The sequence below is a fragment of the Sapajus apella genome, unplaced genomic scaffold (genome assembly GCF_009761245.1).
Source record: "Sapajus apella isolate SASKATOON/1434 unplaced genomic scaffold, GSC_monkey_1.0 scaffold71, whole genome shotgun sequence".
In the NCBI taxonomy this organism is placed as follows: Eukaryota; Metazoa; Chordata; class Mammalia; order Primates; family Cebidae; genus Sapajus; species Sapajus apella.
In genome coordinates, this window is record NW_022437011.1 from 3,666,203 (window position 1) to 3,689,313 (window position 23,111).

Here is a 23,111-nt window from a genome sequence, read left to right on the forward strand (position 1 = left end):
CAAAATGCACTCTCACTCTGACTCTTTCCCACCTTTTTCTCCAGAACGACAGACACAGGCAGCACGCAATCTGACTTTCAACTTATAGTGTGGCAATTTTAAAATGATTTCAAAACTCTTTTCACTCCTTTCACTGAGAAGTGAGTTCTATAGGTAATACCGCTGAATCTTGGTAGGCTTGAGATTGTGTGAGTCACTAGACTGTCTCAAAAGGGAGGGTAGGTCATAAAAAACCAAAGAGAATGCACCTGGCTGTCTGGGATTCCATGCTGCCAGGATGCTTCCTCTTGGTATGCACCTTTTTGGACTGCGACCACCATGTTATGAGAAGCCCAAGTTATACAGGGGTGTCGCATGTACAGTCCAAACTGAGCTCAGCCTTCAGTTTTCCCTGATGGGTGTCAACGTGCAGATGTTTCCAGCCATTTGAACCATTGTGACCATTTGAATTTTCTCCAATTGAGCTACACACTGCTCCTGTAGAATCCATGAGTCTAATAAAATGGTTGTCGTTTTATACCACTAATTTAAGACTGGTTTGTAATGTATCAATTTAGTCGTACCAAATTTGGTATTTGGAGGTTGTGTTTGGCAATAATAAAAAATCTATTATGTGGCATTATTATGGGGACTAGTTTTTTGTCAGAGCGAGAAGATCCCTGAGGAACTATTTAGCAAAATCTTGGTGAGTCTCAAGGGTGATGTTGGTGACAGATTAAATAAAAATGAGGAAAATGTTACTGGAAGCTAGAAGAAATGAAACTTTTTTTATTGAGCAATGAAAAGTTTCACAGAACTGAGGCCTGAAATCATATGAAAACTAGGAAAATTTACATCTAATGAATTGATAGATCTTGCTAAGGATATTTCTAGCTTAAATGCTGAAAGTACCAACTGATTTCATCAAAAGTTACAAAAAAGAGAGAAGAGTTAATAAATGAAAAATTCTGTCTCCAAGTAGAATCTAGGTGAATATAAAGGATCTAGGATTTTTTGGGTTTGAAAACGTAATTCTCATCCTCAGAGAATTTCAGAGCAAAATAAAATTCTGATGCTACCAGTAAAACATCTTGAGGTAAAGAGAAATCCAAGTATGTAAATCAAATCCTTGAAACCTCAGATAGTTTTCAAATGGGCCTTCATAGGTCCTTTGTAGTAGACAGTAGACTTCCTAAACATCTTAAGATTATGTCTCATAAATTCTCTGTGTGAAACATAGGCCCTCTCTCTAAATGACATTGTCTAACAGAAATCATACAGGGGCCAAAGTTTAAGGTTGGTTTATCTGAAGTTTGAGTTATGGCTTTTGTCCAATAAAGTGTAATATCAAATAATGCATAAAGAACTCAACACATTTTTGAAGGTATTAAACAAACCAAGATTAAATGGGAGAGACAGAAAAAAAGAAGAAGCTGTGTTTCGTGCAATTTTATCTTTGGTCAGGAAGCAGTTTAAGAAAACTGCTCAGCTATAAACATAGGTCATTTTTTAAGAGGGAAAATGAAAAGGTGACTCAGAGGAAAGAACCAAAAAGCCAGAAGGCAGAAGCGAAAACCGCAGATAATTATTCCCAGGTAGCTGTACTGGACCTTAATCAAAGGACTAGCAATTTGTGCCTGGACATTGGAGATTTATGATGAAGGAAACGGCATGATAAAAATTATATTTAGACAGAACTATTCTGGCCGAACATACACGGTTGATTTATACTGTTGAATACTGAATGTGTACTGAAATGGTGGAAGCAAGGATGGTAATTAGGAGACTGTTGTAATAATTCAAATGTGATAAGGCTGTGGTTTGCTCTAAGAAATTAACAATAGAGGCCATTGAAAAGTCGTTAGTTTGGGGGTATATTTTGAATACAGGTCAAAGAATTTCCTGATGGAAGTTAAGTGTGAGAAAAAAAGTAAAGTCAAGAATGATTACAAGGTTTTTGGTTTAGTAAGTGGAAAAACTGGAGTTTCCATTTTGTGAGTTTAGATCATCTCCATGGTCACAGAAAAAAGGTTGATAATATTTGACATTCATTTATGATAAAACCAAAGTAGAATGGATTTTAACAAGATAAAAATAGCTAGGAAAAAAACCTGCTTAAAGGCAAAAGACAAAGGTTTCCTCCTAAAATTGGGTATAAGGCAAAGATGTACATTCTCAGCACTACCGTCTAAATCCTACTAGGAGTTGTAGCCAGTGTAGCAAAGCAAAAATAAGGAGAAAAATTAAAACCAGTTTGGAAAAGGAGAAGTGAATAAAATTACCTCCACTCATAGATTACATGAGTGTCTACGTAATAGTTCACAAGAGACATAAAAGAGCTTCAGGACCTGATAGTTAAATTTACCAAAGTCACATAATATGAGGTCAATATATAAAGAAGTAGTTTTATATATTAATAAAAAACAATAGAAATATAAACCAAAATATATTTTCAATTTAAAAATTATGCTTTACAAGTTAAAAAGGGCAATGTAGAAAGCAGGAGCAAATATATATGCGCATAGCCTAGAGAAAAATGATTTTTGTCCTATAGTAACTTTGTTTTCATTTTCTGTGTGTATATGTGTATTATGTGTAAACATTTTTTTAATGTGTGTGGTAATAGTAGCTAAAATCTACTAACTTAGCATCAATCCCAGCATAGTACAATTGTATTACCCATAGTTCTCAAGTTGTGTATTAGATTTCTAGACTTATTTCTAGACTTATAGAGTTCTAGACATATGTGCTATTTTTTTAATATTTTGACCTACATCTCTGTATTTTCATATGCTTCCCCACCAACCTTACCCCTGTTATGCACTGTTTTGTTCTCTATTTCTGTATATTAGAATTATTTTGATATTCACACATAAATGAGATCATGAAATTCTTTTATTTTTGGGTCTGGCTTATTTCACTTAGCATAATGTCCTCCAGACTCATCAATTTTGTGGCAAATGGCAAGATTTCATTTGTTTTAAGGGCTGAATAATATATTCATTTATACATGTGCCACAGTGATTTTAATCCATTCATTCATCAAAGGACACAGGCTTTTCACATATCTTGGCTATTGTGAATAATGTTGCAATGAACATGAAAGCACAGATATCTTTACAAGGTCATGATTCCATCTTTTTGGATATATATCCAGAATAGGGGCTGCTGGGTTGTATGGTAGTTCTAGTTTTAATTTCTTTAGGAAATTCTATACTGTTTTCCACAATGGCCTATTAATCTACACTCCTGCCAACAATGTTTTGGGGTTCCTTTTTTCCATACCCTTACCAAAACTTTTTACCTCTTGTCTTTTTGATAATAGCTATCCTAAAGAGTGTGAGGTAGTATGTAATTATGATTTTGATTTGAATTTCCCTGATGATTAGTGATGATGAGCATCTTTTCATGTACCTGATGGCTGTTTTTATGTGTTCTTTGGAGAAATGTCTATTCAGGTCCTTGGCACATTCTTCTAGTTATTTGTTTTTCTGCTATTGAGTTGTGCAAATAATTATATGCTTATATTCATCTTAAATTGCAGCTCCCATAATTCTCATGTGTTGTGGGTGGGACCTGGTAAGAGGTAATTGAATCATGGGGATGGGTTTTTCCAATGCTGTTCTCATGATAGTGAATAAGTCTCACAAGATCTGATTATTTCAAGAGGGCCATTTCCCTGCACACACTCTTTCCTGCTGCCATGTAAGACATGTCTTTGCTCCTCCTTTGCCTTCCAGCACGATTATGAGGCCTCCCCAGCCATGGGGAACTGTAAGTCCATTCCACTTCTGTTTCCTTTATAAGTTACCCAGTCTCAGGCATGTTAGCAGTGTGGGAACAGTCTCAGGCATATTATCAGTGTGAGAACCGTAAGGCTGGTTGCCTCGCCCGGAGTTCAGACGCGCCCATCTCCCTCCCTGCTTGGAAAATTACATTATCAGAATATGCCCATCATCTATCTCTGCCTTGGAAATCCCCTCTGTACTTGGCACCTAACCCCACCCTTGGAAATCCCCTCTGCACTCAGCATTTAGCCCGCTCACTGGAAATCCCACCTACCTACCAATAGCAGCTCACCCTGTCCACATCCTGTTTCTCCAAATCCAATCAAATGCCTTCACTCCCTATAAAACCCCACTCCTGAGAGGAGTCAAGTTCAACTTCCCTGGCCCCTCTCCCCGGGACCACAGAACCTCACCCGGGAGCTGAATAAATTGGCATCTAATTTTCTTGTGCTGGCCTCAGTTTCCTCGTTTTTAACTCGGCAATAAGCGTACAGAGTATAAACTTTACAAGAACAGACTAATACAGTACATTGGTACTGGGAGTGGGGCATTGCCATAAGGATACCTGAAAATGTGGAAAATGTGGAAAAAAGAAAATGTGGAAAATGTGGCAGCAACTTTGGAACTGGGTTATAGGCGGAGGTTGGAACAGTCTGAAGGTCTCAGAAGAAGATAAGAAAATGTGGGAAAGTTTGGAACTTCCTACAGATTTGTTGAATGGCTTTGACCAAAATCCTGATAGTGATATGGGTAATAAAGTCCAGGCTGAGATGGTCGCATATGGAGATGAGGAACTTTTTGGGAACTGAAGTAAAGCTGACTCTTTCTATGCTTTAGTAAAGAGATTGGCAGCATTGTCCCCTGCACTAGAGATTTGTAGAAATTTGAACTTGAGGAAGATAATTTAGTGTATCTGGCAGAACAAATGTCTAAGCAGCAAAGCATTCAAGATGTCGCTTAGGTTCTGTTGAAACCATTCATTTATAAAAGGAAAACAGAATATAAAAGTTTGAAAAACTTGTAGCCTGACAATGTAATAGAAAAGAAAAACCTATTTTCAGAGGAGAAATTCAAGCTGGCTGGAGAAATTTGCATAAGTAAGTATGAGCAATGCTGTTTTTTTTTTTTAATCTGAACTCTAAACAAAGGCAATGAAGGCAAAATATTGATACAAATGAGACTGCATCAAACCTGAAAGCTTCTGCACAGCAAAGGAAACAATGGTGTAAAGAGACAACCCACAGAGTGGGAAAACATATTCGCAAACCACGCATCTAACAAAGGGTTAATATTCCAAAACACACAAGGAATTCAAGCAACTCAATAGCAAGCAAACAAATAATCTAATTAAAAATTGGCAGAGAACCTGAAGAGACATTTCCCAAAAGAAGGCATACAAATTACAAACAGGTTTATTTTTAAATGCTCTACATCCCTAATAATTAGGGAAATGCAAATTAAAACCAGAATGAGATATGACCTCACACCTGTTCGAATGCCTATTATAACAATGAAAATAAGATGTGTCAGCAAGGAGGTGAAAGAAGAACCTTTGGGAAGGCAAACTAGTACAGCCATTAGGGCAAATAGGGTGGAGTTTTCTCAAAAAACTAAAAATAGAACTACCATATGATCCAGCAATTCCACTCTGGGTATATATCTGAAGGAATGTAAGTCAATATGTGGAAGAGGTATCTGCATGCTGTGTTCATTACAGCATTGTTTGCAATAGAAAAAATATGTAATCAACCAATATGTCCATCAATAGATAAATGAATATAGAAAATGTGATATATTTCCAAATGTGATGTACAATAGAATACTATATATCTTTTAAAAAGAAAGGAACTCTGTCATTTGCAATAATATCTACAGAACAGGAGAACATTATGTTAAGTGAAATAAACCAGACACAGAAAAAAAACTGTACCTAAATACAGTTATGCATAGAAGAAATGTATCTAAACACAGTTATGGCATATATGCAAAGCCCACAGCTAACATCATACTTAACAGTGAAAAGTTGAAAGTTTTTCTTCTGAGATATGGAACAGGACAGAGATGCCCACTTTCACCACATACTCATACTTAAACATGGAATCTGAAAAGGTCAAGTTCATAGAAGTAGAAGTAGGGAATAGTATGCTGGTTACCAGAAGGTAGAAGTGTGGATGGGGAGGAAGAAATGAGGAGGTGTTTATCAAATTGTATAAAGTTTTGGTTACACAAAATAATAGGCTTATAAAATCTATTGCACAGAAGGATGACTACAGTTAATAAAAAACAGGTCAGTTATTTCAAAATAGCTAAGAAAGTAAATTTGCAATGTCTTACCACAAAAAATAAGTGAAGTGATGGATATGTGAATCAGATTAATTTAATTATTCCACTTTCTATACATATAACAAAACATCACATTACACCCCGTAAGTATACACAATTATAATTTGTAAAAAAATAATAAAAATAAACCAAAAAATTTTAAATTAAAGAAAATTAACTGTGGTATAGATTTGTCTTATTGTTTTCATGTAATTTTAAATAATAATGACTTTCTGGCAGCCTATATAGGCCCATATCTAACTCATTTCCAATTTTTGCTTGGAAAATACATGGAAAACAGTTTACGCAAATCTGCCTTTCAGAATTAACTTTCTCAGGGTAAAAAGAATCTAATTCTAAAGAAAAAAAAAAACTCCATGGGATCAGAAGAGTAATGTTTAGTCTATTCCTTAGTTATAAATATTTCATTAGTTAGAAACATTTCCCAATACTTTATCCAATGTGAGACCTGAATAAATGTCAAGGCTGGAGTATATTAGGAAGTTTCCCCTTCCTGGGGAGAAGGATATTACCTTGTTAGATGATGAGAAATCTGCAGCTCATAGAGATCTAGCAATCTGCCCCAAATCGTACTGTTATATGACTAGTTGGCCAAAAGTCTTGTCAAAGTTGTTGGTCTAAGGAGCAATGCTTCACTGCCACCTTATGGGCAAATGGGGTTTGCTACAAGTCCTACAAGAGTTCATTATAGTTAAAGTTGGGCTTAGAGAGTGACTTTTGCAGATGAAATAAAGTGTTTTGTAAGTCATACTAAGATGTTTATTTCTATTATAACTCACCAAGGATAGTGATTTTAACAGGTAATATTTAAGTGGAAAATTATAGTCAGAAGGCTAAAATGGAGCCTGAGATAACAGTTAAGATGAATAGTAGAATAACATTTTAAAAAGATGACTTGAATTAAATGTTCACGGGTTTAGTCAATATGTAAGTTGATATAAAGAATATGTATTATAGTATATTAAAATTGATTTTGAGTGAAAAAGGGCTTAGAGAAAGAGCATTAACTTTCATTACATCAAAACATGTGTAGAAGCAAATTTAGAAAAACATAAGATCCATATTCGATAGATTGACTTTCAAGATTCCATAAGGACCAATTAAATAAAGATGTCCCGTTTCTACTTCTCAAAGAGGACATTTAGGGGCCAATAAACATGAAAAAAAGCTCATCAGCACTGATTATTAGAGAAATGCAATTCTAAACCACAGTGAAATACCATCTCACACCAGTCAGAATGGTGATTATTATAAAGTCAAACAATAGATGCTGGCAAGGCTGTGGAGAAATAGAAACCCTTTTACACTGTTGGTGGGAATGTATATTAGTTCAACCCTTGTGGAAGACGGTATGGCAATTCCTCAAGGATCTAGAACCAGAAATACCATTTGACCCAGAAATCCTATTATTGGATATATACCCAAAGGAATATAATCATTCTACTATAAAAACACGTGCACATGTATATTTATTAAAACAGTATTTACAATAGCAAAGACATGGAACCAACTCAAATGCCCATCAGCGATAGACTGGGTAAAGAAAATGTGGTACATATACACTACGGAATACTATGCAGCCATAAAAATGAATGAGATCAAAAAACAAAAACAAAGAGTAATGAGGAAACTTTTAGAGGTGACAGATATGTCTACTGCCTTGATTATGACGATGGTTTCAAGGTTGTAGGCATATGTCCAAACTCATTAAATTGTAGGTACACACACGCTTGTGTGTGTGTGTGTGTGTGTGTGTGTGTGTGTGTGTGTGTGTATAAAGATGTCCGGTGCCTGATGCTAAGAATATGGGTACAGTCTCATGACGTGGGTAAGTGAGTTATACGTATAAAGGCAACAGAATAAATACAGATGTGAGTGGGATTGTCATGCAGAGGTAGCAGGGTGGGTTAGAAGATAGCAATGACAAAAACCTAGGTCTAATCAATAACCAAAGGATAAAATATAAAGGCAATCAGAGGGAGAAATTTGAAATCACCTGCCAGAGACAGAGGGAGAAAAAGATAGAGAAACAATGAGAATACAGGCAGTAACTGTCAGAGCTAGGACAACAAAGGGGATGTTCATTTTGTATTAGCAGTCTTAAGGGATCTGTGAATATTATCCTTAGGGGTTGAACTGGAAGGCGGCCATCTTGCATTTAGATGTATGCTGATCTCCTTTACTTCTTTGGGTCTGTCTACTATCAAATGACAGAAAGAAATATTATTTTTACTGACCTGTTTTCTGGTATGCATTGACAGTTTAAGTCAGTGCTTTCTTATCCACTAAAAAGATTTGTAGTAGTATAGTGCACAAATCTTATCCACTGGAATTTTTAGAAAAAGTAAAACATTGACAAGTATTCTAGTCTAGACTTTAGGAGGTATCATAGAAAAACGAAGTACAAAAACATAAGTCCAAAGGCTCGATAAAAGATAAAGTCAACTTCTACTTTCAAACAATATGATGCAAGAAAAACCAGTTACCTCCTCCTACCTGAAACAACAAAAAAAAGTCAGACAAAATATGTAAAACAATGACACTAGGACACCAGGCACTGAAGGACAGATTCCTGACCAATGGAAAATAAATAAGTTAAACTCTGTGGCTGGCCTTGGTTTTGGCATTGGAAGAGATTCTGGGAATAGGAAAGAGGAATCTTGATGAAGCAAATCTGTGTTGAGAATACAGAGCTGAAAGGAAATAGATACTAAAGTGGCTGGAGTCTGCAGGACTACTGCACAGGAGAGCTGGACAAAAGATCAGAAGATTACCAATTGGTGCTTGTGTGTGAAGAAACTACCCAAAGCAAAGAGAGTCACGAGAGTGGATTAGAGGTAACAGAAGAACTCAGATCTCACGCAAGACTGTTAATAGTGCCTATTTGAGATTTTAAGAATCCACTTGATGACATTAATGGCAAATTAACTATTGCAGAAGAAAACATTTGTCAACAAAGATACAGCATTAACATTAGAAAATACCTCCCAGGATCCCTGAAATTCTTGGTGTCCTTACATAGCCCAGGACTTGGAGCAATGGAAATTGGCATGCTGTAAAACTAGAGAATATCTTGTTTTTCCAAGAGATATTAATTCTAAAGATGATAAATGAAAAGTGATTGTTTCCTTCTCATTGGAGCCATGAACTCATCATGTGATCAGCATGGGAGGCTAGATCAAAGATCTAACAGAACATGTGCACACTCTGACCACAGCCTTGCAAGGTATTGAGAGGCAGAATAGATGCTCTTTCCCAAGCCAGTACGAAGCAAAGTTCTGAAGGGAAGAAAGCATATTAGAGCATATTATTAGTCTGCTATACATATAGAAGTAAAAAATATATATGAAGTATAACAGAGGAAAATGTGTCCCACATTTTAACCCTTTCAGGGTTTAAGAAAAAGGCTGATGACCAATGGGCCATTTATGGATACAAGCAATGTAGGTTTCCTCTGGCAAAATGGATCTGGTGAGAATGTGGGGCCCTGTTGATCAAAGCTGCACATGTGTAAATGCCTCTGTCTCAAGGCTGAGTCCAAAAGAGAGGATGTCTAATGAGGAGTTTGCAGAAATTAGGCAACGGGCACCCTACAAGCAGAGTACAATGTCCTATAATTCCTATTATTTGTTTTTTTTTTTAAATGCCAAAGGAATGTGGAGGAAATTTTTGTCATGTTCTTTGGAAGACAATCTGGAGGCCTGACATAGATTATTTTATTGTTATTAGTATTAGAGAGCTGATTAATCACAATATTTGCCTTTGACCCATGACTCAAATTCTGAATTTGTTCTCCTTAGATTTTTAGACACAGATCTGAGACCCAAGTCAATCAGACTTTCATAAAAGTTTATTTATTAGGGAGACTGTGGAAGACAATGAATCAGTGAGAGGAGAGGTCCATGGAAGGAACCTTGAAGCCATCTACTACAAGCTCAGTAGTGACAGCTCTTTGTCATCAAGAACAAATGAAAATAGATGTAAAAAGCGAAAGAGGAAGATTGGAGACATGGAGGGGAAAAAAAAGAAGGGATCTTCCCCATTCAAGTCCACTCAGCTAACATTTTCCATCATGGTAAAACCTGATTCTTCCATGAGATTTTCTAAAGGAAGTATTAGAATAAACATTTTATTAAGTAATACAATGTCGGAACTACAAAAATACTTTTAAGTTATCTCATCTAAAATCTGACTTTATATTTGAAGAAACTAAGATCCAGAGTATAAAGGAAATTGAGTAACGACAAAAGACAAAATTATTGGATTTCTTATTTAGTTTTCATTCAGTGATTCTAAGATGCCACTGAAGATATTATGACACATGCTACAATCTTTTTGAAATTAAGCTATGTAATCAGGTCTGACTTTGTGATATGTGAGGCATATCAATCATCAACTATTCTGTTAATAACCTCACACTGTATTACTCATTAGTGGGGCTGAATTACTCATTAGTGAGAATGAGCTGGGCTTTGTACATTCCTGTGATTGCTCCTTGCACTGAATTAAAAAATGACTGGACTAAAGGCTCTGATATGATGCCATGGGGAAAATTTTTCTCTCTGTGAAATGAACTCACTCATATAGGAATCAAAGCTGATAGCATTGTGTTATAAGATTTCAATGCCTGATCACTGATTTATGTCATATAAATCCAAAAATCTAAACATTGTCTCAGATAAAACACCCAAACTTTGCGAATACCTCATCACTATAGTTCAGAGTTTCAAACACTTGAGAGGGGGAAGACATTTAAGAAGAAGCAAAACTACAATTTGTCTTAAATCAAAAATCATTCAGGGCCTGAAGGGATATTTGAGAGCCTCTTGAGTGGAAGTCAATCAACTGGCATATGGGAACGTAAGGGCTCAGATACCCGAAAGGATCTGAGGAACGCCATTTGGTACAATGAGTCTGCTTTCTAATCCAGTGGACTTTCTATTACTATGTGCTTTTCTGAGTGGGGGCTGATTATTATCTGTGTGACCTGGAGCAAATTCCTGGCTTCAAGGTTGATGTACTTGATAGGAGGGGTAGACGGTAATTGCTACGAACAAGCATATTTACAGTTCCCTTCTTTTCCCCAAATAGTACTCACAAGCTCTCAACACACAGGATGCAGGGATTATCATAGGTTATAAAATTGGTTCCACAGATGGGTTGATATAAGCCAGGGCAGGGGTTGAAGGTTCTATTAAACCAACTCAAGTTTACTTTCTCATATGGACATTTCACTTGAAATTGAGTTGAAAAGATTTATACAATTAGAACTTCTCTTAGACAGGTAGGTCACCTTTGAACTTCATTAGGAAAATCTAAGCATAGTCCAAGTGTGGTGGCTCATGCCTTTCATTCCAACACTTTAGGAGGCTGAAGTGGCAGGATTGCTTGAACCCAGGAGTTCAAGACCAGCCTAGGCAACAGAGAAATACCCTGACTCTCCAAAATTTTTATTTTTAATTAGCCATGCACGGTGGTGCATGCCTGTAGTCCCAGCTTCTCAGAAGGCTAGGGCAGGAGGATCACTTGGGCCTAGGAGGTTAAGGCTGCAGTGAGAAATGATGGTGCCACTTCGCTCCATCTTAGGCAACAGAGTGAGACCCCATCTAAAAAAAAATTCTGAGCATAGCCCAGACCATATGTCAGTCCTATGAAAGCTCTCACTTTCCCATCTCCACAAAGCCATAAAACTAGAACCTATATGTATCTCTTTTGGTGACAATATGATGCCCTGGTTGTCAGGACCTTCTCAATAAAGGAGAACAATGGCCAGCTCTGTTATGGTTAAAAAAAAAAAAGAGTAGATAAACTGATAATTTATCTGGAACTTCTCTCTCAATCTTCTTTATGCTCCAACTATTAGATCTGGAAAGACTTTAGAGATTTTCTGTGACAGCTCAGCTAAGAAAACTGAAGATCAATAACTGAAGAATACACATGCCTTAATTTAAACTATTTATTACATTTTATTCACTTTCTAAATCCTCAAGCCATCTCCTATTTCAAAGTTGTGAAGTGCAAGGTCATTAAGACTAATGCCTCGACACTGTAGGGAAAATCGGAAACAAAGGAAGGGACATGTCTCATTAGGGACCCTGACCCAGGGATGCTTGTTTTCAGGGGAATTTCTTCTCTGGACAATGATGGTGCTGGTGATGACTTGAAGTAGCGACTCTGAGATTTATGAAACTTGAGGCTAGTGTTCTCAGGGGCTCTATAAATGCCATATGATTGGTAGAAATAAAGTAACTCACACACAAGGTAGAAGAAAGTTTTGGCTAGAAATTTGGAAGGAAGATGGTCATGTTTTAATGTAGAAATTCCTCTTCCTTCTTTTTTTATCCAACATCACCATCATGGCCAGGCCACCATGTTATCCAATTAATCCCTCCATTTCCTTTATTCCCCATTTCGTTTAAACTTCTCTAAATCATTTTATTTCCTTAATAAATGTTCTTTCATTGAACCTCAGTGCACATTATAAAAAAGTCTTTCTTATGGGTTAAAAGTCCCTACATGACCTGGAACCTACCAAATCTTCTCCCCTTACCTTATACTACCTAGCTGTCTGCCTTTTTAGTAAGTTTTTTAAATACATAAAGTCTTTATCTTCCCCTCACCTCAAGGTCTTTTTGAAGTGTCATGACCACCTCACCAAATATATTTTTTCTGAACCTAAAGTCAGTCTATCTTTAGAGCTCAGGTTATAACCCACTTTCTCAGAGCTATTTATTAAAATACAGTCACCACTCTCTGTTATTTATTTTTATACTTTTAATCAGTTTGTAGCAAAGCATTTGTTTAATTATTTAACTAATCCCATACCCCTAAAGGACTATAAGGCCTCAAGGGAAAGATTTGTGTCTGATTAGGCTAGTCATTATGTACCCAACATACATATTTGCATTTAGTCATTGCTATATAAACATTTGTAGAATGAATGAATGAGATATAAGATAGTTAAATCTGAAAGAAAATATAGTTATCAAAGACAAGGAGAATAGCTTATATTGTTGTCTACAAATATAGCTTCTTTTTTCTCTTTGTCTTTAGAGGAAGATATACATTCATCAGGTGAGAATCCCACCTGCTGCTCTTACTGTAACATCTGTCACTTCTCCTCCCTGTCTGTGCTCCAGCCACACAGGACTTCAATTAGTGACCCAGGTGGTGAGGTCTTTCTCCCCACTCTCCACCTGGGTGGCTCCTTTTTATCCTTTAGGTCTCACCTTAGACATCCCCATGACAGAAAAACCTTGCCTGAACCCATTGTTTATATCTCTATGCTCAACAGATATTCTCTATCATACCATTTTATTTCTTGCATTTATAAAACTTACCATAAATCATTGTTTTCTTCATTTTTTGGCTATCTGTAAGCTTCATAAGAAAAAGGAACATAACTGCTATCCTCAATATTGTATCTTAGGGCACAGCACAGATGATGAATAAATATTTGTTAAAGAAAATAAGTAAAAATGAATGCATTTATTATTATTTATGGATTATGGGCATGAGGAGGACTCATCCTGCAGGTAACCTTCTGGAGAAAAAAATTCTAGAACTGAACTTTATGAGACCAGGGTATAAATCCTGGAAAAATTGTGCAGATCCTTTTCCTGGGGTAGTAGCCTCTGACAAGTTTTACACGCTGATCCCTGAGTCTCTTGAAGGTAGAGCCGCCCTCAAAATATCTTTCTCAACAGTCAACTCACGACTGACTTTTTTACAAAGGAGAATTTACAAATTTAATTCATAACTTTAAAATTTGTAAATTTAAAATTTATGAATGAGACAAAAGCTTAAGGTGCTAATACTTCTAAAGGGAAAGAATACAGTGATGCAAATATGAATCAAAATGAAAAGTTTAATCCCTCATTCACCTTTTCCCTCACTTTCCAAATATCACTTGACCTCACATTACATGCAATGCTCAGAAAGGTAGACAAAAATGAAGAAGATTTCTCCATTTTGCCCTCATACAAGTTGCAAACATAATTTGAGGCTCTTTTCAGATATCTACTATGCCTCCACATTTTCTTCCATCCATATCCAGAAGTTGCCCTCTCCATTCACAACTTGCATAGACATTCTCTGTACATCTCAAGACGTTAAGGAGCATTCTTTTCAGTCATTCTTCCCATCAAACTGTGAGCCCCTTTAGAGCCAGGACCATGTTATGTCCAAGTCCACAGTCTCTTAAGAACCTGTCATCCTCCTGGCAATTGTCAATACTCTTAAATATTTTTCAGGCACTACAGAGAGTTCTCCGGTGTATATGTGACTGAATGTCGTCTTGGTTCCAAGTTTGTATCTCTACTCTGGGGCACTGTTTCAGCAGTGTATTCACTCCCCTCATACAAATAAGTCTTGAAGAATATTACGGATGACCTTGATGCATTAAGTTTCCACAGTAACAATTCCAAAAAAAGACCTCATATTATAAGGTCAGTCCTGGGAGGAAATTTAATGGAATGTTATCTTAATAACTCCATGTGGTGGCCACCAGTGTCCAGGGCCTGAAACTAGAGAATACATGAAAATAGTTACAGAATCTAATTCCTGGTGAATCATAGCTTAATCTGTTGGCAGAATAAAAGAGATCTAATTTATTATCAAGGAAGCTTGCAGCAATGGAAAACATTATCTCATTTATACATGTATTCATTAATGTTTTTTAAAATGTGTAATAACTCTTTTTCTCCTGATTGATATCAGCAGGGTATTGCATAGATGCATCATTCTTTTCATGAAGGTTGGCAGTCCAGTGTACTAAATAATTTTTCTAATTAGCTTGGACTTGAGAGGATTCAGAGCTTGTATGAAAGAAACAAGCAATGCTGTGACTTTAAAGTGATTTAGGGCCCAATCCACATATTTTTTAGAGTGAAATAACACCTCGGTAATACTCAGGAATTCTTCCTAGGTGTGTGAAAAAGCAAGCTCTCCAACCCTTGAGGCTAGGTCTCCTTATGTCTCCTTACCTGATTTCTTCTCTAGAAGAGGATAAAAGATAATGGTCCTTTGTAGGGACATGGATGAACCTGGAAACCATCATTCTCAGCAAACTGATACAAGAACAGAAAATCAAACACCGCATGTTCTCACTCATAGGCGGATATTGAACAATGAGAACACATGGACACAGGGAGGGGAGCATCGCACACTGGGGTCTGTTGGGGGGGAAATAGGGGAGGGACCACAGGGGGTGGGGAGTTGGGGAGGGATAACATGGGGAGGAATGCCAGATATAGGTGATGGGGAGGAAGGCAGCAAACCACACTGCCATGTGTGTACCTATGCAACAATCTTACATGTTCTTCACATGTACGCCAAAACCTAAAATGCAACAACAACAACAAAAACGATAATGGTCCACTCAAATACACAGCAAACCGTTTTCAAACATTCTAAATTTTCAAGATGTGCTCTGATGTACGCATATCATATTGCTAGTCATTTTTACATGTTACCTCACTGAGTCACTCAAGCCTCTTTGCCCTCATGAGTTAAATCTCATAATAATCTACATACAAAAGATGACAAAACGAAGGTCTCTGCCCATTGAATCAGAGTCTATTAGAGTACACCCCATCATCTCTCAAAATATACATATATATTTTGAGAGTGTATATATATATATATATACATACACACACACACACACATATATATGTATCTACTCTGAATATCATCTCTCAAAGTGTATATGTATATAATTTTAGTTTTCAAAGTATATATTTAAAGTATGCTGTAACTTTAAAGTGATTTTGGGCCCCATCCTCATATTTTTTAGATGATTTTAAGAACAATTTCAAAGCATTCTCTCTCAGATTATGATGTAAAAGCCTGCAAATCAATTTCAACTGCTGGTCAAGACCAGCTAAATTACTCACCAGAAGATAGCACCAAATGTATCAAGATAAAGGACGAAAGTGAGAATGCTGGAAAAGATTTGGCCATTTTTCCTCCTGGTGTGTCCTTGGAATGATGCGCTGCGATATTGTCTCACGTTGTTGCCCTCTAATACAATCACTGAAGTGGAGACTCAAGATTTAAGACAACATTACAATGAGGATCCATCTCCAGTCTGCCCACTGTATCCTCAGTACTTCGTATTTGGAAAGCCTGTTCCACTGTTTCTCAGAAACAAATGTTTAAAAAGATAAACTTTGAATAACAATCTTGATTAAAAGTATAGAGCTCAGTAACAGATCTTTGAATCCTCAGAAGTAAATCATAGAGTACTCTAGGGACATAATTGTATTATTTTAGTGGGAAGGTAACTCCCACCTAAATTTATTTTTTGAGGGGATGAAAAAAGAATATGGGGCTACTGAGGTCCCTGGACAATATGAACCTCTCAATAAATGGAGTAGATCTATACTTGCTCCTCAAGCAATGAATACTTCTTTGGATTAAGACAAATATTTCTGATAATTCAGGCATGCTTGACTATACTGAGACTCTTCTGATACTGAACCCTAGGCTCTTTGAGGACATCCACAGGAGAAAAATCATTCCCTGCCATCTCGCTAGGGTCCCACAACTATTTTAATCCAGACATAGAAAGGGAAAAGTCAGTGAGCAAATTCTCCCTAAGGATGGACTTTCCTTGTAGCAATATTTCTGATCCCCGAGAATGGTATCTGCAGATTCCAGGGTTGACCAAGGACCACATTTAACTCTACCTCAATTCCTAATCCTACAAAAGTCGCCCGGTCTTCCATATGTTCTCCAGGCTTTTATCTCTGTCTGCAACACATGTCAGTGGGTAATTATATAAACTCTACTGATACGCTATATATAGTGTGGCAGGTGTTATTGTTATTTAAGACATTAAAATGTAGCCAGGATGATTGGAAGTCCTTTGCCCACTGTGCAAGGTTGCCTACTGTGTCTACTCCTGGCAGGGTCTGGGACACTATGTTTTTGCTAAACACATCCCCATCTCGTCCTGATAGTTTCCCTGGATTCCTCCAGAAATGGAGCAGGAACAGTAGAAGTTCAGGTGCAGCCAGAAGACTAACGCAAAACACAGAGACTCCCTGTCTCCATCCCTCATGCCACAGCTGACCCACCTCAGAAAGAAAAGGAATAGGAATGTAATGTGCTGCTTTTAAGAGGCATGCCTTAGGGCCTCAGGAGGGGATGGAATAACTGCTGTGTAGGAGAGAAAAGTCACTGAGGCATTGTGTGCTGGACTGAGCAGGGCCTGGAGGCCCATCATTCAGATTGCATCAAGGTCAAACCTCAGCAGGGGAGACATGAGGGGGTAAGATCAGATCACTGGAAAGGGCAGCCATTAGGCAATTCAAGAGAGGCAATAGCGTGAGAAAACACACCACAGTAGGAGACAGCAAGAAGAAAAATATAACATGTTCCACAACAATAATTAGTACTTATGACCAGAATTTAAAATGCGTGGAAACGCCTAAGAAAGAGAAGGCTGATAAAGGAGGCTTCAGCAACAGATGAGATCATTGGATACCATTTGCTGTAGGTCCAGCCTTGTGCCCATAGTAACCCAGGGCCTCTGTCATTTTAATAGGGAAGATATTTTATTATAGCTAAGTTCCTCCTGTTGTCTGAACTTCTGGCCTCTACCATTTCTTCTGTAAAAAGTTACTTTTCTTACATAAAAACAAAACATGCTCACTTAGAAAATTTCTAAAATAGAAATATACAAGACAGGGAGGTGTAGCAGGCAAAAACATACAAAGAAATGGCCAAATAGAAATATACAAAATAGAAATATACAAATGAAATAGAAATATACAAAATAAAAAATATGCAAATGAAATAAAAGGTGTAAAATCTCACAACCCAGAACTACCTACTAAATAAATGTAAAATTAATTCCAGTTTTAAGATAATATATACATAATCACACGTGTACATATGTTTTTTATAATATTCAACTTTTATAATATATATTGTTTTTTCACTTAGAAATGGACTATAACATTTTCCCGCTCTCTAAATATAGCTATATTGAACATGAATTTAGATGCCTGGTGTCATATTCCATCACATATATGGATTTTAATTATACTAATATTCTTTAATTGTTGCTCAATTAGGGCAATGTCCATTTTTTTATTGTTGTTAATGGTGCTAGCATAGGCAGATTTTTATTTACCTCAGTTAATTTGTCATTTAATATTTCATTTTAATAAATGCCTGTAAATAAGCCACCTGGAAACTTCCAGAAAGAACTTAGGTCACCTAGGTAGAATATGAGAGAGGTGGTTTTCATTCAATTTGTGAGCTTCATACTTGTAATCTTACGTAAAATACTTTGAAAACACCTGTTATCTTCCTGAGTAAATCATTTATTCTATGGTTTGGAAAGGCAGAGGTACTCTGTTGTTTAGAAAGCATTCTGAATGCAGAAGCAGAACATCAAGTTATAATGTTTTGTCAACTTGGAAAATAATTTCTTCTATCTGGACCACAGAATTTTCCTGTTTGCACTGTTGGGAGTCACACATTCTATCGAGTGCTCTTTGGAGGTTTAATTGAACAAACACTTAAACAGCTTTGAAAACTCAGACAGATAAGCCACCAATAAATGCTTAATTTATTTGTCTTCTTCACAGCCACTATATGGATGTGAGTGTTGTAAATCTAGAGGCACAGACTCATTTTATGGCATTCAAAAATAAGTGTGAAATTACTTTCCGTCTGACAATAAATAATCTACATTTTTTTACTTAGTTTTGTTGCAAATTTTATTATCAGAGCATTACTCATAAGGTGATTTCTCATTAGGCCTTCTACAGTTTGGAATTCTGATTTCTCAGGAACTGTGAGTGGTCCTGGAAATACAGCTGTGAAAACTATTGGCATCATCCTTACCCTAACGGAGCTTAGACCACATTAGGGGAAAGTCATTACACAAATAATTACTCAAGGAAGGTAGACTTGAGGAAGAAATTTCCAATATTTGAGTTTTCTAAATCTTGTGACTTTTAGATATTAATCATGATCCCTGTGTTTCTCATTCATATTAGCATTGATAAATCAAACAATAAAATGCCACAAATTCAATATTTTAACTGTGTAAAACTGAAACAAAATAAGATAAAGGGGATTGCATATTATGACCACATGGCTCTATTTAATAGATATAAAAATAAGATAACAGAGAGAGGTCTATAAACATTGTTTAAACCTGAAGCACACAGAGGAAAAGCAAGTGCTGCAGGAAATAATTAAGGCTAGAATATCTTTACCTTTTCCAAACTCCCCCAAATTTCAGTTGAACTAATATTGGGAGAAGAGAATAAGTGAGATTAAAAGATCATATGTCCCTCAGAGAATCCTTAGTCTATGATTTTGTCATCATCTATCACGCCTAGTCTAATTCCAAAAGCTACAGCTTAGGGCTTTCTCACTGAATCCCAGGCTCCCTACCTGTAAGTAATTCAATTTACATGTTTCAATTTCACCTCAAATCCACATCTTCAAAAACCATTGCCTCCTCCTGTTGTCCAAAGCAGATTCTTATTACTTTTCAGGGATGCAAAAACCCTTCTACTGTCACTGGATTGATGTAAGGCTCTACTACTGTTTTCCTGCAGAAAGTCTCAGCTCTACTGCCAGGGGATAGCACTTTCATAGTTTACCTCATTCTGATGACCAATTATACTTCCAACACAGTACTGATGAGGTGCCAACAATGCTTTATCTATCACAGTAAAACCACTAGATACCACGCAAATAATCATCCCCATCCAGGCTGTAGGATTAAGCATTCCCCTTCTGAAGGATTTTAGGGAAGCCCTGGGACAGCATTAACTAGACTTGTACATTCTCTTGCACTGGTCTGGACCACTGGTTTGGAGAACCAGTTATTTGGACTGACCAAGATGGTCTTATGGCCTTAACCTTCTCTTTGGCTCAGTTGAACTGTAGATAAGCTTCTTAACTCTAGACCCCTGATCTCCGTTTTTTGTGGAGGATTTACTTTAGAATGTGTAACTCTAATTTCTTTATATATCCCTTTGAGTTGTAAATCCTTTTAGAAGCCTCTTGCCAGTTTAACGACCCAGGACTGTGTTTCTCAGTGGCCTGGGAGCCGTCCCTTGGAAATGTAATCATCAAGACAAATAGTGCTCATATCTACTAGTTTCTGTGGAAGGGTACAGATCTACCTTCTAGGGAGATAAGCACCTTGCTCCAAGTTGCAAAAACACCTCCTCTCATAAAGATATGAGTTTATTTTTGCTTTGGATGAAGCCAATTAGCAAACACAGATGGCCTATGATTTCCCCATATTATTTTCCAGTACTTTGCATTAGCTCACCCCAGCCCTTAAAAACCTTCTCATTTCCTTTGTTTCAGTGAGTTGAGTTCCGACTGAGTTCTGGCCTCTCTTCCTGACTGCAATAACCTTAAATATAATATTTCTTGCCTATGTAACTTTGTCAGCTTTATGTTTGCTTCAGAGGAATACCACATACCAAATAACAGATTTTGTTACCTTTTCTCTTTGGATAGCATCACTAACAAAATGAAAAAGCAAAAAACATTTTTGTTTTGTTTAATTTTTACTTTTCCCCTAACTCCTTTAGAGGGTATGTTAGTTTGTTTTCATGCTACTGATAAAGACATACCTGTATCTGGGCAAGGGGATCATATGTTGTGATCCCTATACCCAGTACATCAGAATGTGTGAGTATTTGGAGATAGGGTAGTCAAGGAAGTAATTAAAGTTAAATTAGGTCACTGGAGTGGGCACTAATTCAGTATGACTAGTGTTCTTATAAGAAAAAATTAGGATAAAGACAAGCAAAGAATAAACACCATGAGAAGGCTCACAAAGAACATTGCCATCTATAAGCCAGAGATAAGTCAACCCTGCTGACACCTTCATCTCAGACTTCTAGCTTCCAGAACTGTGAGCAAATTTCTGTTGCTTAAGTCATCTAGTCTGTAATACTTTATTATGACAGCCCTTGCAAATTAATACAGTTGCATGTTTAGAACACTTAGATTCACAAACAGTTGAACATGTTTTTAAAAAGCTCCTTTGACTTTTCTGAAGCACTTTTAAATTGCATTGAACCATAAGTTTGACAGAGAGATGGTAAATCTGTTTTTGAATTTCAAAATTAAATTATTTATATGGTAAAACAGGAAAAGCAAAATATTAACGGCAAAATCTTGGAGGTGGGTATATGAGTTTTGGCATAAAATTCAACTTTTTTGTATTTTCTGATATTTAATAATAAATTATTGAAAAAAATTAAACAACTAGGAATATCACTCACTTTCATTAATTGATTAGTAACGGATTTGGAGAAAGTTAATGAGTCCATTCTTGACCAACTGAGATCTTCATGATTTAGAGAAAAATGTAATACTTTTCAAAAATGTTTTGTAACTTGAGAATTTTAAAAATCTCAAAAGCAGTCATTAGCTATCACTAGTAAATACTCATTCAGCCAATTGAAGAGGTCAAATTAAATTTCCTTTGCATGTCTAATTCAAATTGTGAGCTTCAATTTTATTGCTAGAAACATATCAAAAGTCTATAGTGCTGTGACTAGCATTAAGCTCATTGAGCTTAACACAATTATCAACAAGACATAGGAAGTAGAACAATTTTTTAGTGGAATACTTTTAAGTAATAATACCTTCAAATGTCTTCCTTAGGTTAGTCAACTACAGATCTCTGTTTGCATTTTTTGGTAGGGCATTGAAGTTGGAGGCTGGACAAGGCAAAATACTCACAGGGCAAGGAAAAAAATGAAATCACTCATATTGATAGGCAGGGAGGCTGGCATAGGGAAAATAACCTATCACCATAAACAGAAAATACTGATGGAAAGAAGGAGAAAACAGAAAAGGATTCACATCCTGGAAGAGATAAAACAATAAATGAAGAGAATAACAATTTGGGGTCAGAGGGTACTATGTCAGAGAGGGGACACTGTGTAGGCTGAATATGCCTATTTCCGGCCAGGGCTAGAAGAAGCAGACAAGGGGATGGTTTTCTACAGTCCTTGGTGCACTGTCCCAAAGACAGAAGAAGGAATAGTATTGAGACTCTGAGCAGTGAAATATTTGAAATAGTATGTTCAAATTTACAAGAAAATCAAACAATCCCATTAAAAAGTGGGCAAAGGACATGAACAGATATTTCTCAAAAGAAGATATGTATGCAAAAGAAGACGTGAAAAAAGCTCAACATCACTGATCATTAGAGAAATGCAAATCAAAATCACAGTGAGATACCATCACATGACAGTCAGAATGGCAATTATTAAAAAGTCAAGAAACAACAGATGCTGGCAAGGCTGTGGAGCAAAAGGAATGCTTTTACACTGTTGGTGGGAATGTAAATTACTTCAACCATTGTGGAAGACAGTGTGGTGATTCTAGAACCAGAAATACCATTTAACTCAGCAATCCCATTACTGGGTATATACCCAAAGGAATATAAATCATTCTATTATAAAGATACATGCATATGTATTTTCACTGCAGCACTATTTACAATAGCAAAGACATGGAATCAATCCAAATGCCTACCAATAATAGACTGGAGAAAGAAAATGTGGCACACAGACATTACAGAATACCACGCAGTCAAAAAAGTTAATGAAATCATGTCCTTTCCAGCTTTTTCACATGCAGTATGATGTTGGCTGTGGGTTTGTCATAGATGGCTTATTATTTCTTTAATACCAAGTATATTGAGAGTTTTTACCATGAATAAGTGTTGAATTCTATTAAAAGTCTTTCCTGCATCTATCGAGATAATCACATTTTTCTTTAACATCGTTATGTGATAAATTACATTTATTGATTTGCATATATTAAATCAGTCTTGCCTCCCAGGGATAAAGCCTACTTAATTGTTTTGAATACATTTTTTTTTTTTTTGATGTTCTGCTGGATTCGATTTGCCAGTATTTTACTGAGGATTTTTGCATTGGTTATTTAAATTTTTGTGGGGTCCGTTTCTAATTGTGTTTATTTGGATGTTCT

General features: G+C 36.5%; 1 protein-coding gene across 1 annotated transcript; it reads right to left on the reverse strand.

The window, feature by feature from the left end:
* Positions 1–9,945: 9,945 nt before the first annotated feature.
* Positions 9,946–16,073, reverse strand: SPINK14 (serine peptidase inhibitor Kazal type 14 (putative)). The gene is made up of 4 exons (XM_032250573.1): positions 16,007–16,073; positions 14,594–14,635; positions 11,209–11,347; positions 9,946–10,213 (listed from the first exon to the last, which is right to left on the reverse strand). The coding sequence occupies exons 1-4, from the start codon at positions 16,071–16,073 to the stop codon at positions 10,168–10,170; spliced, it is 294 nt and encodes a 97-aa protein (XP_032106464.1). The 3' UTR covers positions 9,946–10,167.
* Positions 16,074–23,111: the final 7,038 nt, after the last annotated feature.